The sequence below is a fragment of the Diabrotica virgifera genome, chromosome 1 (genome assembly GCF_917563875.1).
Source record: "Diabrotica virgifera virgifera chromosome 1, PGI_DIABVI_V3a".
Classification (NCBI taxonomy): Eukaryota; Metazoa; Arthropoda; class Insecta; order Coleoptera; family Chrysomelidae; genus Diabrotica; species Diabrotica virgifera.
In genome coordinates, this window is record NC_065443.1 from 185,145,905 (window position 1) to 185,160,512 (window position 14,608).

The window sequence follows — 14,608 nt, forward strand, 5'->3', positions numbered from 1 at the left end:
CATGCAAAAATGTGGCAATAATTTCAGACTTAAAATCAGCATTACAAACTATTAGCGGTCCCCAATAAACCAATTCCGAAATGCCTTAATTTTGAACATTAAAAAATTAATTATGGATCTTAAACAAAATAAAATAATGTAACTGTTTCGTTTATTTGGTAATGAAATTGCGGATATAGCCGCAAAAAGTACTCACAGTTGCCACCATATTGACAAAGTATTTAATTTAAAAGATTTGCCTAATGCTCTCAAACCTAATATCAGAAGGAAATGGGAAACTGATTACAAAATAATTGCAAATAAATCTACAAATCATTATTTCAGTGTTCACCCTACACTTCCAAAAAACATGCCTCATTTGACCTTTAATTATAATAGAGCACAAAAATGTCAGTATTGACTCGTTTAAAATTGAACCATGGTCGCTTTCCATATCCCTTACATAAAATTGGAATATGTACTTAACTCTCCTGTCTGTAGTTGTGACAATGTATCCATTGGTGATCTAAATCATATTATTTCTAGAATGTTCTCTGAACTCTTAGTACGTTCTTTAAAGGTAAAATATTGCAAAACCTCTAAATTTTAAAGAACCGCTTGTATTGACATGAAATTTGGCATACACATAGCTAACAAATCAAAGAAAAAAAGTGTTATTGTGCCGATGTGTGCTTTTGCCCTAGGGGTGAGTTTCACCCCCTTGTGAGGGTGAAAAATATATGTTCGAAATAAGTCCAGAAATGGATAAAATGACTAATTCTAAGCAACTTTTGTTCTATAAAGTTTTTTCACCAAAATAATACTTTTAAATGACTTCGTCATCCAGTATGTAACCTCAACCTGCAGTACAATAAAATATAGCATTATGCATAGCCTTAGTAGTCTTCACAAAGGTGTTTTTCAACTTATTACTATTTTCAATTATATAATATAATGAATTTTATATCAAAAGAATCAACCAAATTCACTATGGAAAAACAAGACAAAAATTCGATACCATTTCTTGATGTGTTAATCACAGATGAGGATACAGGGTGAGTCATGAGGAACTGTACATACTTCTACATCGTATAGAGGCCCCTATGGGGAATAACAAATGACCATTAAAAAGTGTCTGCTCCCATTGTTTAATAATATACAGGGCGAGTTTCGCATTTTGACAGAAATTTGTATTCGTCATAATTTTTGAACGGTCAGATTGATGTCTCTCTTATTTTGGTCAATCGTTACACTATTGCCACCTAATCAACTGATTTATTCAAACTAGAAAAAATCAGGTCCGGCTTTAAAAAAATTAGTTCGTTTGGGTCTTAGAAAAAATTTCACCCTGTATAAGCTTTTTGAAAACTCTAATATGAATTTTACAAATTAGACAAGTAGGCAATTAAAATAACATATTTATTTTTTTCCGCACACGATTGCTTAATTTTTTATAAAAAAATTAAATTTGATTATGAATTAAAAGTTTGGTAAAGTGAACCATAGATTTAAAAAAATTAAGTTTTATTACCAAAATTAATTTTCTTTTAACAAATATTTAATTTATGCTACCAACAATCAACTGCTTTATTCAAAAAAGAAAAAAATCAGGCCCGGATTTAAAAAATAAGTTCGGTTTGGTCTTAGAAAAAATTTCATCCTGTATACGCTTTTTGAAAACTCTAATATGATTTTTACAAATTAGACAAATAGGCAATTAAAATGGCATATTTATTTTTTTCCCCACACGATTACTTAATTTTTTATAAAAAAAATCAAATTTGACTATGAATAATTAAAAGTTTGGTAAAGTGAACCATAGATTTAAAAAAAAATAACTTTTATTACAAAAATGAATTTTTTTTTAACAAATATTTAATTTATGTTACCACCAATCAACTGATTTATTCAAACAAGAAAAAAATCAGGCCCGGATTTAAAAAATAGGTTCGTTTTGGTCTTAGAAAAAATTTCACCCTGTATACGCTTTTTGAAAACTCTAATATGATTTTTACAAATTAGACAAATAGGCAATTAAAATGGCATATTTATTTTTTTCCCCACACGATTACTTAATTTTTTATTAAAAAATCAAATTTGATTATGTATAAAAAGTTTGGCAAAGTTTTTGCATAGATTTAAAAAAATTAACTTTTTTTACAAAAATTAATTTACAAAAACAATGTTTTTCTTAAAATTAAAAGTTTTACCATTTTTTTTTCTATAACACGTCTAGATCTAAAACTTCCCATAACACTTCTTTTGGACTGTATAGTTTAGCATAGACGTGATCAAATTGATAAATTTTAAATTTTTCCACCTAATTTTTGCGATTTACAAGTTTGCAACTTTTACAAGAAGAAGACTGAAAGTCTACAACAATTTTCTTAGTCTTCATAATGGTAAGAGGTATGTGCTGTAAAAATTTCAGAAAAAAAATATTAAAATGGAACAGAGTTGTAGCGAGTTAAACCGTGAGTTCATTTTTTTTTTCATTTTTAGAAAATTCCGATTTTGACAAACTTGATTTTTTAATAAAAAATTAAGTAATCGTGTGGGGAAAAAATAAATACGCCATTTTAATTGCCTATTTGTCTTATTTGTAATATTCATATTAGAGCTTTCAAAAAGCGTATACAGGGTGAAATTTTTTCTAAGACCAAAACGAACTAATTTTTTAAATCCGGACCTGATTTTTCTCTAGTTTGAATAAAGCAGTTGATTGGATGGTACCATAAATTACTTATTTGTGCAAAAAAAATTAATTTTTGTAATAAAAGGTATTTTTTTAAATCTATGGTTCACTTTACCAAACTTTTAATTCATAGTGAAATTTGATTTTTTTATAAAAAATTAAGTAATCGTGAGCGGAAAAAAATAAATATGCCATTTTAATTGCCTATTTGTCTAATTTGTAAAATTCATATTAGAGTTTTCAAAAAGCTTATACAGGGTGAAATTTTTTCTAAGACCTAAACGAACTAATTTTTTTAAAGCCGACCTGATTTTTTTCTAATTTGAATAAATTAGTTGATTAGGTGGTAATAGTGTAACGATTGGCCAAAATAAGAGACACATCGATCAAAAATTATGACGAATACAAATTTCTGTCAAAATGCGAAACTCGCCCTGTATATTATTAAACAATGGGAGCAGACACTTTTTAATGGTCATTTGTTATTCCCCATAGGAGCCTCTATACGAGGTAGGAGTATGTACAGTTCCTCATGACTCACCCTGTATAAGAAAACAAACTAAAGTCTACAGAAAACCAACCCCTACCAATAGATATTTGAATTATCATTCGAATCATAACATAAATAAATAATATAAAAAGTCACAGAACTAAAATGGAAGTTTGCATGGAAAATTCATATCTCAAAAAAAATTCAGGGTGACCACAACCCGGGCGGTATGATGGCCAAAAATTTTAAAAAATGAAGCACATAAGAGAAACATTTTTTGTGAGGTTATGTACCTACGGGTCTATACAAATAGACATGTTTTGTAAAAGCCTCAACTAGGCGTGTGAATTTTGTGAAATTTCAAAATTGATGGCATCCCACCTAAAAATATAAAAACAAAAAATTACTTTTTTGATGGTAGGGGCAGGGGAAAGGGGATGGTGGGTTAAAATTTCGCGGAGTCTTATTTTTTATTCACATAGAATGTAAAAAAAATGAATTCTGGAAGTGAGGGCAATTGTCCTATCAACGGCAGATACCCTTCAATTCATTTACCCCGTCCATAAGTGGAAAGTTTGATGCACAACTGTCGATGCATGTGCCACGGAAAAGTGATGGCATGGTGCTTATTCGTTCTCTTTTAGGTTCTACTGTTAAAGTTGTAGACTCATTACGGTGGCTAAAATTATTTAAAAATTTTACCTATCCCAGCCTCGCTTTTAGTCTATCTATGTTGTTTCTAATGTTGTTTCTTTTAAGATAAGGTATAGTAAGTTTATTGTTATAATTTTTCCGACCATTACTTGAACTTAATTTATACTAAATAAAAATTTGTTTTTAGACCGTAGTCCTGTATATTCCCATCTGACGGCATCTCTTCAAGGTCTAACTACGATAAGAGCATTTAAAGCACAAGATATATTGGCTGTGGAATTTGACAATCTGCAAAATATTCATAGCGCAGCATTTTTTATGTATCTAGGGGCCACTAGAACTTTTGCCTTCTGGTTAGACTTTTTCTGTGTGGTTTATATTGGGCTAGTTTTAGTTGCTCTTTTGGTTGTAAAAGAAGGTAAGTGATAATTTAATTTAAATTTTATTTACATAACCTGACTGACCCTGTAGAACAACTGTAGAGATATAAAGAATTAGAGCAAAAAAATGCGTCAACCGCAAAAATATGGCAATTGATGAGGTACAGTGGAACCCCTATAGCTCGGCCTTCAATAACCCGGACCGATTTTCATCAAACAAAACAAACATTTTTTCGGTTTGACTAAGTTTTTTTACCAAGAAATGAACAATACTGTATACAACTTTACGTAATTTAGATGTATTTTCCATATGGATTTGATGTCCATATTCTCCGGCTAACCCGGATTTTCGATAACCTGGATCGGCCGCGGTCCCGATTAATCCGACTTATCGAGGTTCCACTGTATATAAATTAGAATCAGTAACAAATTATTGTATTTGTTTATTTTACGTATTCAACATTACATGTGTTATATTAGAAATAAATACAAAGTTAACTCAGGTAATAATAATTTATAGTTTATGATATAATGATCAATCTCGTATCGACATTGTCACGAGAAAGTGGTGTTTTTAGTGCGATCAAGTGATTAGGCTAATTATTTTATAATTGCTATAATTTTTAGTAGTTTCTTTGTTTATTTTGTGCAAATTCACAACTAAGGTAAGGTATTGTTTAATATGAGCAACGATTCGGGAAGTCCAGAAGGACCGCCCGCTTTGGAATCTAAACAAACGGATATGGAAACAACAGTTGAAAGACATATGATCTAAGTAATAAATTTTCTGCTAGGGACGTAGGGCCTTATTGTGTTTTAGGTTAGAATAGGTTTTTATCTTCAGCAGGTATGTTAATTTAAAAAAGACATTATTGATATCAAACCTGTTGGCTTAAAACGTGTCAAAGTTATTTTTAAAACCTACAATATTGCAAATTCACTCATTAATCATAAAATAATTACTTCTAATGAACTGATTGCATATATTCCTAAATTCTTTAACCACAAAAAAGGCATTATCAGAGAGGTATAGCTTTTTTACGGAAGATTTTATTTTAAAGGGATTTTAAATATTCAATAGTCCAGTCACAGAAGTGAAACGTTTAACACGGAAAATAGTTGATAATATTACCAATAAAATCGAATATATAAAGAGACAGCTTGTTGTTTTAACTTTGGCAGGTAATAAAATCCCTCATTGTGTCAAAATTAACACGGTAAATTTTCCTGTTGAGCCGTTTATACACCCGGTAGTACAGTGTTTACATTGCTTGCGTTATGGTCATGTTCAGTCGCAGTGCAGAGGTAAACCGCTTTGTAATAAATTCTCTAAAGATCATTCAAAAGATTTAAGTTGCGATACAGATGAGTTCTACTGTGTTCACTATCAAAACAGTGCGCATCCTTCTATTTCTAGAGATTGTTCTGTGCATAAAAAGCAGTTTGAGATTAAATAAATAATATACCAACCATAGATTCGCCATATTTAATAACTTTCCCAGAACTTCCCACTACTACAAACAATGAATCCAGTTATTTATTATCTAATTCTAAAACTAATCGAACCAGTACATATGCACAAGATTTCACACAGAGTAAGAAACGATGAAAATACAGTTCTCCTCCAGTTTCTCCAACTTTGACTCCTACCATTTTGCCGGTGCCAAAGAAAAGAATAGATGGTCCTCACACTTCAATTCTACCAAACTCTTACCGTGACGAATTTATGGTATTCAAAGACAAAATAATTAGCCAAATATCTACTTTCGTTATAGACACAATAAAAAATCCAAAATCGGTCAATGATAATAATATTATTTTTTTTAATAATTCAATATTTGATAAAGTGAGCCATAGTGAAGATATAATATTAGAAACTATCAATTATAACATAACCCAAAATGACAGAAAAATTCAATAAAAACATAGTTTGAATCCTACAATGGAATTGTAGATCTCTTTTATCGAATCAAGCAAGTTTATTACATTTTTTAAATACGACGTACTGTGATATCTTAGTCTTATCAGAAATATGGCTAAAACCGGGTTACGATTTCCGTCTAAAAGGCTATAACTCTATACAAAAATTGAGGAATGATTGTTATGGAGGTGTTGGCATTTACATCAGTAAACAATTTAACTTTACAGAAATACCTATTAATTACAACTTTAATTCTCGTATAGAAGTATGCGCAGTTCATATTCCTAAATTAGACGTAAATATTATTTCAATTTATAAATCGCCAGACATAAAAGTAACCAAAGAGGATTGGTGTAATCTGCTTGAACAATTTGCTGTCTCTACCATTTTCTGTGGTGATTTTAATGCTCACCACAGCTCATGGGATCCAATTCTAGATGATAAGAATGGGAAAATAATTCTAGTAGAAGCCTTAAAAAAATTTGATTTAGTAACTCTAAATGATGGTTCGCCTACCCGAATGTCACCCAACGGTAGTAAATCTGCAGTAGACTTAACAATTATATACTCTCATCTAGCTGATAAAATATCATGGGAAGTAACACTGGATACTTTGGGTTCAGATCATTTCCAAATTATTACTGAAATTCAGACAAATTTTTCGTCAATTCTAATTAATCCCACGACTAAGTGGAATGATTTACGGGGAAATTGTCAACTCTTTCAAATATTATAGAAGCAAATTTTGCTACAACCTCACTAAATAATTTTAAAAAGAATACTGAAAAAATTTCCTTTTTTATTCAATTGCATCGGCAGCTTCCGGTTCCATGCCAGAAAAAACCATTTACACCACGTACCAAGCTGCTTTATTGGTGGGATAAGGAATGTAAAAATATGATATAGAAGCGAAAAGAATATTTTCAAAAATACAAAAACTGTCAAATTTTGAAAATTACACAAAAACGCAAGTATAGTTTCATATCATACGTAAATCAGCTAAATAAAAGTACACCTATTAAAAAAAATGTAGGACGTGGTTAGATCTATTAGCAATAAATCTTTTTCCAAAAAAACGCTTCCTCTGTCTGAAGAATTAATAAGTAAAATATTAGATAATTTAGCTCTGGCATATGTCTCTAATTTTCTTTCGGAAAATATAGATAAAAATTTTTTATATTATGAAAAGTAGGATTACATGTCAAAATCTTTTAATATTTCTGAGCTTGATTTAGCATTTAGCACTTAAAACTTCTCGCAGTACGGCTCCCGGAATAGATGGTTTTACTTACAAAATTTTATGTAGTCTTCCACAGGTTGCAAAGCTATACTTACTAAATATATTTAATGATTGGTGGATGAAGCAAGACTATTCAGAACAAATTAAAGATATTATCATATGCCTCGTTCCTAAACCACAAAAAGACTTAAGTTTACCCTCATCTTACCGTCCAATTTCTTTAATGTCATGCTTTACAAAAACGTTTGAATGATTGATCAAACTTAGGTTAGAACACTTTGTTGAAAGTAACACTTTATTACCGAGTGCGCAATTTGGATTTCGGAGGGGTCATGGAACTATAGATGCTGTAACAAATTTAGTGACCGATATTCAAATTTGTTTTTCAGAAAATGAATACTTACCCTGCTTATTTATTGATTTAAAAGGAGCATATGATGTGGTAGATTTGAATATTTTGATGAAGAAAATGATTCAAATAGGTATTAATGCCAAAGTATCAACGAATATCTTGTATATGTTCAAGGATAGAAAAATATATGTTCGATACCACAATAATATATTACATGGACCACGCGTTATATACAATGGTCTGCCTCAAAGATCTATTCTAATTCCTTTACTTTTTAATATATATGTTATATCCGTTTGTACCAACTAGCCTTAATAATGAAGTACCTACCTATTTCCCATCAGCAGATGTCAGGTGTCAGCCATCTGAACCGACGCATCCAGTTTCAATGTCAATGTCAGCGAGAACTACTACATCGAAGCTTTCTCACAACCTCAGCATTTTGTAAATCATATAAAACCATTTGCCGGTGTTTAATGTTTGTTCGTAATAATTTAGATTTAGTACAAAACTTTAATTTTTCTATTTTTCAAAATAAAATATTTTTTTAAAAAGTCTAAAAAGTTTTAAGTGATATAAAAATTGGCACAGTCAGTAGGATCTGGAAACGTTGTTAGAACACGGAAAAGCCTAACTCACAACGGTGGATTCCAATCGTTTGATTCAGAAACGAACCATCCAAAAGGCAGAGCCGTCATCACTTTGCAGATATATACGGATTAGGAACACCTGGTGAAGCCCCTGGTAGAGAAGCTGTCGAGAACACGACGACTAGATGTTTTTGGATTTAGTGTAAGTCTAATATTGAATCATCTCGTATATTATATTTTTATTATTATTATTGAATACTGTTCGATATTCCAATATTGATTATACTGAAAATCAATAAAGACAACTACATATTTATTCTTATTATTTGACGTTTATACTGTAAATCGTCATTTTTTTTATTATTATTATCATTATTGTTGTTATAAAACGTCTGAAACACGCACTTTTCGCTCATCAGACAGTTATTATAAAAACATTTTTCTGATAAATACAACTATTAAATATTTTTCTGATTACTTTTTAAACATTTAACGTTTATTCTGTTAATCGTCATTTCTTTATTTTTATTATTGTTCTTATATACACGTCTGAAACACGCACATTTCGCTAATCGGACAGTTGTTATAAAAACATTTTTCTAATATTTTTATTATTTCTGATTATTATTTGATATTTAAATTTATTTATTTGATTATTTTTATTATTTGATATATTGATTACCTATTTTATTTAAATTGATTTATTTGGCCATTTTTGTTATTCGATATATTGATTATTTTATTTAAATTTGTTTGATCATCATTACTGACAAAAGTGACTCTTCTCGCCCCGCAGTCCCCGCACCTCATATCGAGAATGAACCCGAAATAGAACCCTATAAAGTATCCGAAATATTTTCGATCGTACCCGAATTTGAAGGCGATCAAATATTCTTACAAACTTTTCTAAATGCTTGTGATTATGCCTATAATATGTCTACGCGTGATCACAAACAACTATTAGTAATTCACATACAAAATAAACTTCGCGGAAGAGCACCGCAACTCATAAGCTCTAGAAATCCATTATCGTATCAAGAAATCAAACAACTTCTTAATTCCCACTTTGGAGACACTAGAGACCTATCTTCTCTCATACAAAATTTACAGAGAGTCAAACAACTTCCAAATGAATCGGCTCTTACATTCCTCAATCGCTTCCAAGTCATGCCAATATCCAGAAATATAACCTCTCTACTGAAGAGAAACAAGCCCAAATCGTACTGATCTAATCAATGGCGCTCAATACCTTATTGACCGGCCTAGATCCAGAAATTGCATATATTGTTCGTGCTAGTAATCCAAAAGACCTTCAGGCTCAGGTCCGCATCAGACGAGAGCTACAATTATCCTATTTCGAAATACAGAAAACCAATCGCCCCAATCCCCCAAGACCCACTCAAAATAATTAACCCATTAGAAGACCAAACTTTCAACCACCTAGATGCACGTTTTGTGGACGCATGGGCCACTCAAAGAACAAATGTCGTTCTAGGCAAAATTCCCAAAATAATTCCCAGAATTCTAACGATACTCGAAATTTAAGTAGCTATCAAAACTTCAATACCGCCCAAAACAATGGCTTTCAGAGGCCAAACTTCAGCCCTAATAATAATTACCAAAACACTAGACCTAATGACCAACAAAGACCTCAATTCAATCAAAATAACTCACAAATACGCCCTTCTGTAAATTCATAAGAACCCAAATTTTTCGAACGATAGACAGAGGGCTCATTTCGTTAACTATGAACCTGACTGTGTTAATGATTATACCTCAGATCCAATTGAAAGCTAACAGTATGACGATTTTTCGGATAATAATTATCCACCTCCTGATTTCTACCATTCATTCGATGAATTGACCGATTTAATTGATAGCCAAGACTATCAGGATTTCCTCACAGTTCCAAATCAAAACCACCCACCAAACAATGCCATTTCAATGAGCGCACCTTTGTCTCAAATAGAAAATCAGATCCAAACTCTAAATTTGATCGACATGAACCCGTCTCTGAATTTTTCAGATCAGGAATTTCTCTGAGATCACATGCTGTAAACTCCAAAAATCTTTATTATATAACAGACGCATCAAACAAATTTAAACTACTTATCTATACCGGTGCTGGTATCTCCATCTTTAAAGAAAATACCGCGAAAAATTTCAAACCGCGTTTTCCCGAAAATATTACCATACAAGCTATCACAGACCAAAAACTTCTGATCACCGAATCAACTTTAGTCCCGTTCCAAATGGGAAAACCCCATAAGGTATTCATCTATGATTTAGATATTGATTTTGATGGCATCTTAGGCCTCAATTTTTTTGAACATTACGAATGTTCAATAGACACCAAGAACAAATAATTATTCACGAATTTTAAAACATTACCTCTCTACAAAGTAGAAACTGATCCCCATAACAATTATTCCCCTAATCAAATACAAAATCAAATTAAAATAGATCCCAGAACCGAGCAAATATTTAAGTTTACCTGTCATCTGTCGAATACAGATGCAAATTTGTATAGAAAAGAAAAAGATAAAGTCCACATACCCAACGCGTTAGTACACGTGAATGAAAAAGGTGAATTTCTGACATCCGTAGTAAACGCAAACGAAATGCCCAAAATTATCGATCTTTCCGATATCCAAATTGAACCCTGTTCGAACCACCCTGTCCTAAATTTTCAGTCAAACGATGACTCCATAAATTATTGCCCTGACAAAATCAACCGAACTAACAACATCAAATCTCAACTTCGAATAGAATATCTTAACGAGGAAGAACAAGAACTAATTACAAATCTCTGCTTAACTTACGAAGATATATTTTACTTAGAGGGAGACCACCTCACCTTTACCAGTGAGATCAAACATCAAATTAAAACCAATAATGCCAAACCCATTTTCACGAAATCATACAGATTTCCCCAGGTCCGTAAAGAGGAAGTAAAATCTCAAGTGAATAAGATGGTCAACGAAGGAATCATCCGACAAGGCACCTCTCCCTGGACAAGTTCTGTTTGGGTCGTCCCAAAAAAGATATACGCTTCTGGAGAACAAAAATGGCGAGTAGTAATAGACTATCGCAAACTCAATGAATGTACCATTGACGATAAATATCCTCTTCCTAATATCTCCGATCTCTTAGACCAACTTGAAAAATGTCAATGTTTTACAACTCTAGATCTTGCTTCCGGTTTCCATCAGATCGAAACCTATCCCAAAGACATTCCTAAAACAGCCTTATCCGTGGAAAACGGACATTATGAATTTACTCGTATGCCTTTTGGACTCAAAAATGCACCGTCCACATTCCAGCGTGTCATGGACAACATTCTCCTAGGTATTTTAAACGAGCGATGTCTTGTCTACATGGACGATATCATAGTATACTGTTCTACCATTCACGACCACATTTCTCGTCTCACTGAAGTTTTCAAACGTCTTCGAAATGCTAATATTAAAATCCAGCCTGATAAATTTGAATTTCTTAGAAAGGAGGTAGCGTACCTCGGACATCTCATTACCCAAGATGGCGTCAAGCCCAACCCTTCAAAAGTTGATTGTATCCAACGATTTCCTGGACCGAAAACACCCAAAGACATAAAATCTTTCCTAGGCCTAGCCGGTTATTATCGTCGTTTTATCCCTAATTTTGCCAAACTCTCCAAACCTCCCACTAGACTACTTCAAAAAGACGTTGCTTTCAATTTTGACCCAGATTGTAGGCAAGCTTTTGAAGATTTGAAAAACGCTTTAATTTCTGACCCGATTCTAATTTATCCAAATTTTGAGGAACCATTTGTTCTCACAACAGACGCCAGTGCATTCGCCATCGACGCTATTTTATCCCAAGGCCCCATTGGCATATATCTGCCTATAGCATACGCTTCACGTACCCTGTGTGGTGCTGAAACACGATATTCGACAATTGAGCCAGAACTCCTTGCTATCGTATGGGCTGTAAAACATTTCCGACCCTATCTGTTCGGAACCAAATTCACCCTAGTAACTGATCACCGTCCACTCACCTGGTTATTTTCTATTAAAGACCCTGGCAGCATACTAGCTAGATGGCGCCTCAAGCTTGAGGAGTACAATTATAAAATCATTTATAAACCGGGAAAACCCAACAAAAATGTGGACGCCTTTCTCGAATAAAAATCAATCACTTCAAAGAATGCGCGAATTTCCATAAGAAAATATCAATATTAGCTTCGAATGATGTGGAATCTGACGAAGAACCAAACGAAGTCAATGAAGAAGAGACCACCGAACATTTTAATAGATTTGTCGATCTGTATAAAACTAAATATTCTAAAATCGAAATATCTAACGATCAACTTTTAGATAAATCGCATAAAAACATCATCACCTTCCTTAGGCAAAATAAAATGGAAGAAATGCATCACAAAATTTTAGACGACCATTTTTGATGAAAACGAAATAGATTTTAACTTATCAATGCTTAACATATTTACTAGTAAAACTGTCAAAAATCGGAAATATTTTATCATTCCCCTTTCTTTTGGTCCCAAAACGGTAGTACAACGCTTATTCTATATCGTTTATGCAGACCAAGATAAATTTGACCTATCGCAAATCTATTACGTCGAAAATCAACTCGAATTACCAATTTTAGAAATATTTTGGTTTATCTTTGCCGATAAAGAAATAAAAATCAGAATATGTCAAGATGTCATTAAAACACCAGACCAAGACGAAATACCCCAAATATTGAATCACTATCACCGTGGTAAAAGCAATCTCCATCGGGGAATAAATGAGACTATACGAAGAATAAAAGAAAAGTATAATTGGCAAGGCATCACAATGGATGTAGAAAATTTTATAAAAAATTGTGAAATCTGTCAAAAGGTGAAGATATGTAGAAAGAACTTAAGCAACCCGTTAGTCATTACCGAAACACCTAAAACACCATTCGAAAGAGTTAACATAGATCTTTTCCAATACCCTACTAGAAATTACGCTCTAGCTATCAGAAACGAGCTCACTAAATTCACCCAAGCGTATCCCCTTGAAGACAAAACAGCTAAATCAATTGTCAATAATCTTATTGTCTTTTTCCAACACTATGGCACTCCATTACGCACACACTGTGACTATGGACATGAATTCGACAATACTTTAATGAAAGATCTTTGTGAATAATTATACGACATAAAATTAACCTTCTCAAGTGTAGGCCACCCACAATCTAACGGTTCTATCGAAAGATTTCAGGCAACCCTAAGTGAAATGATAAGAGCCAATCAAGCTGAAAATCCCGATGAACATCCGTTCAATGTCAATGTTCTGCCTTATGCAGTTATTTGTTATAATAACACTAAAAACAAAACTCATGGATTTACACCGTACGAATTGATTTTTGGACACACTTCTTTTAGACCACCCGAAATACTTTACAATGAAAAAGCCCTTATATCAAAATACGTTAGGGACTTAAGTAATCGTATGCAATATTTTTATAAAGTGGCACGAGCCAAGACCGAAAGACAAAAAGAAAAAGCTAAATAGAGATTCGATCAGCACGTGTCATCAAACCCTCCAGAATATAAAATAGGTGATAAGGTTTACGTCAAATAATCGCAGATTAAAGACAAATCCCAAAATAAATTTAATGGCCCTTTCGAAATCCACGTAAATTCTGCTACTTTATTGAATACACGAACAAATAGAACAATGAAAGTGAAATTTGATACATTGAAACCCTATCATGAGTAATTTTCTTTCAGATTCCTCGGACTGATTCCAGTCATCTACCCCCAGTATACGTTAACCCCAATTAACAACACCGTTGGAGTCTTCTTTCATGAAAAAACCAATCTCAAAATTTCAAACGACAAATGGACCCTCCTGGTATACAAAGACATGCAACCAATCAGAGATGTTATCGACAAAAATGACAGAAACTTGGACAATCTATTAGATACTATTGAAGAAAATGTACCTCGAATGCTGGCATTCAAATCTGAAGTCCAAACTCACATGTCTCCTCAAACAAATATCTAGTTCCGTCAATCTTAAATATACAGAAATAATGGCTGATACGAAACAATACGCTTTCCGAGAAAAACGTGGGCTTATTAACGGTATAGATTCGATATGAAAATCAATAACCGGAAACTTCGATTCATCTGACGGTGAATATTTCAATGAATGTATAAATAAGATAACCCGCGATGAGTATCAAATCGAAAACCTATTAAAAAATCAAATATCGGTTACCACTTCTGTGATTAAGAGCTCCAGCGCGACCATCCAAAAATTACAAATAGATG

At 32.6% G+C, this 14,608-nt stretch overlaps 1 protein-coding gene across 2 annotated transcripts in view; it reads left to right on the forward strand.

The window, feature by feature from the left end:
- LOC126881687 (probable multidrug resistance-associated protein lethal(2)03659) overlaps nt 1-14,608 on the forward strand; it is a 463,648-nt gene that overhangs the window by 366,126 nt on the left and 82,914 nt on the right. For both annotated transcript variants that reach the window (XM_050646099.1, XM_050646105.1), the window contains one exon: nt 4,006-4,236. In XM_050646099.1, the coding sequence (XP_050502056.1) occupies nt 4,006-4,236 (231 nt within the window). The remainder of the gene's footprint in view (nt 1-4,005; nt 4,237-14,608) is intronic.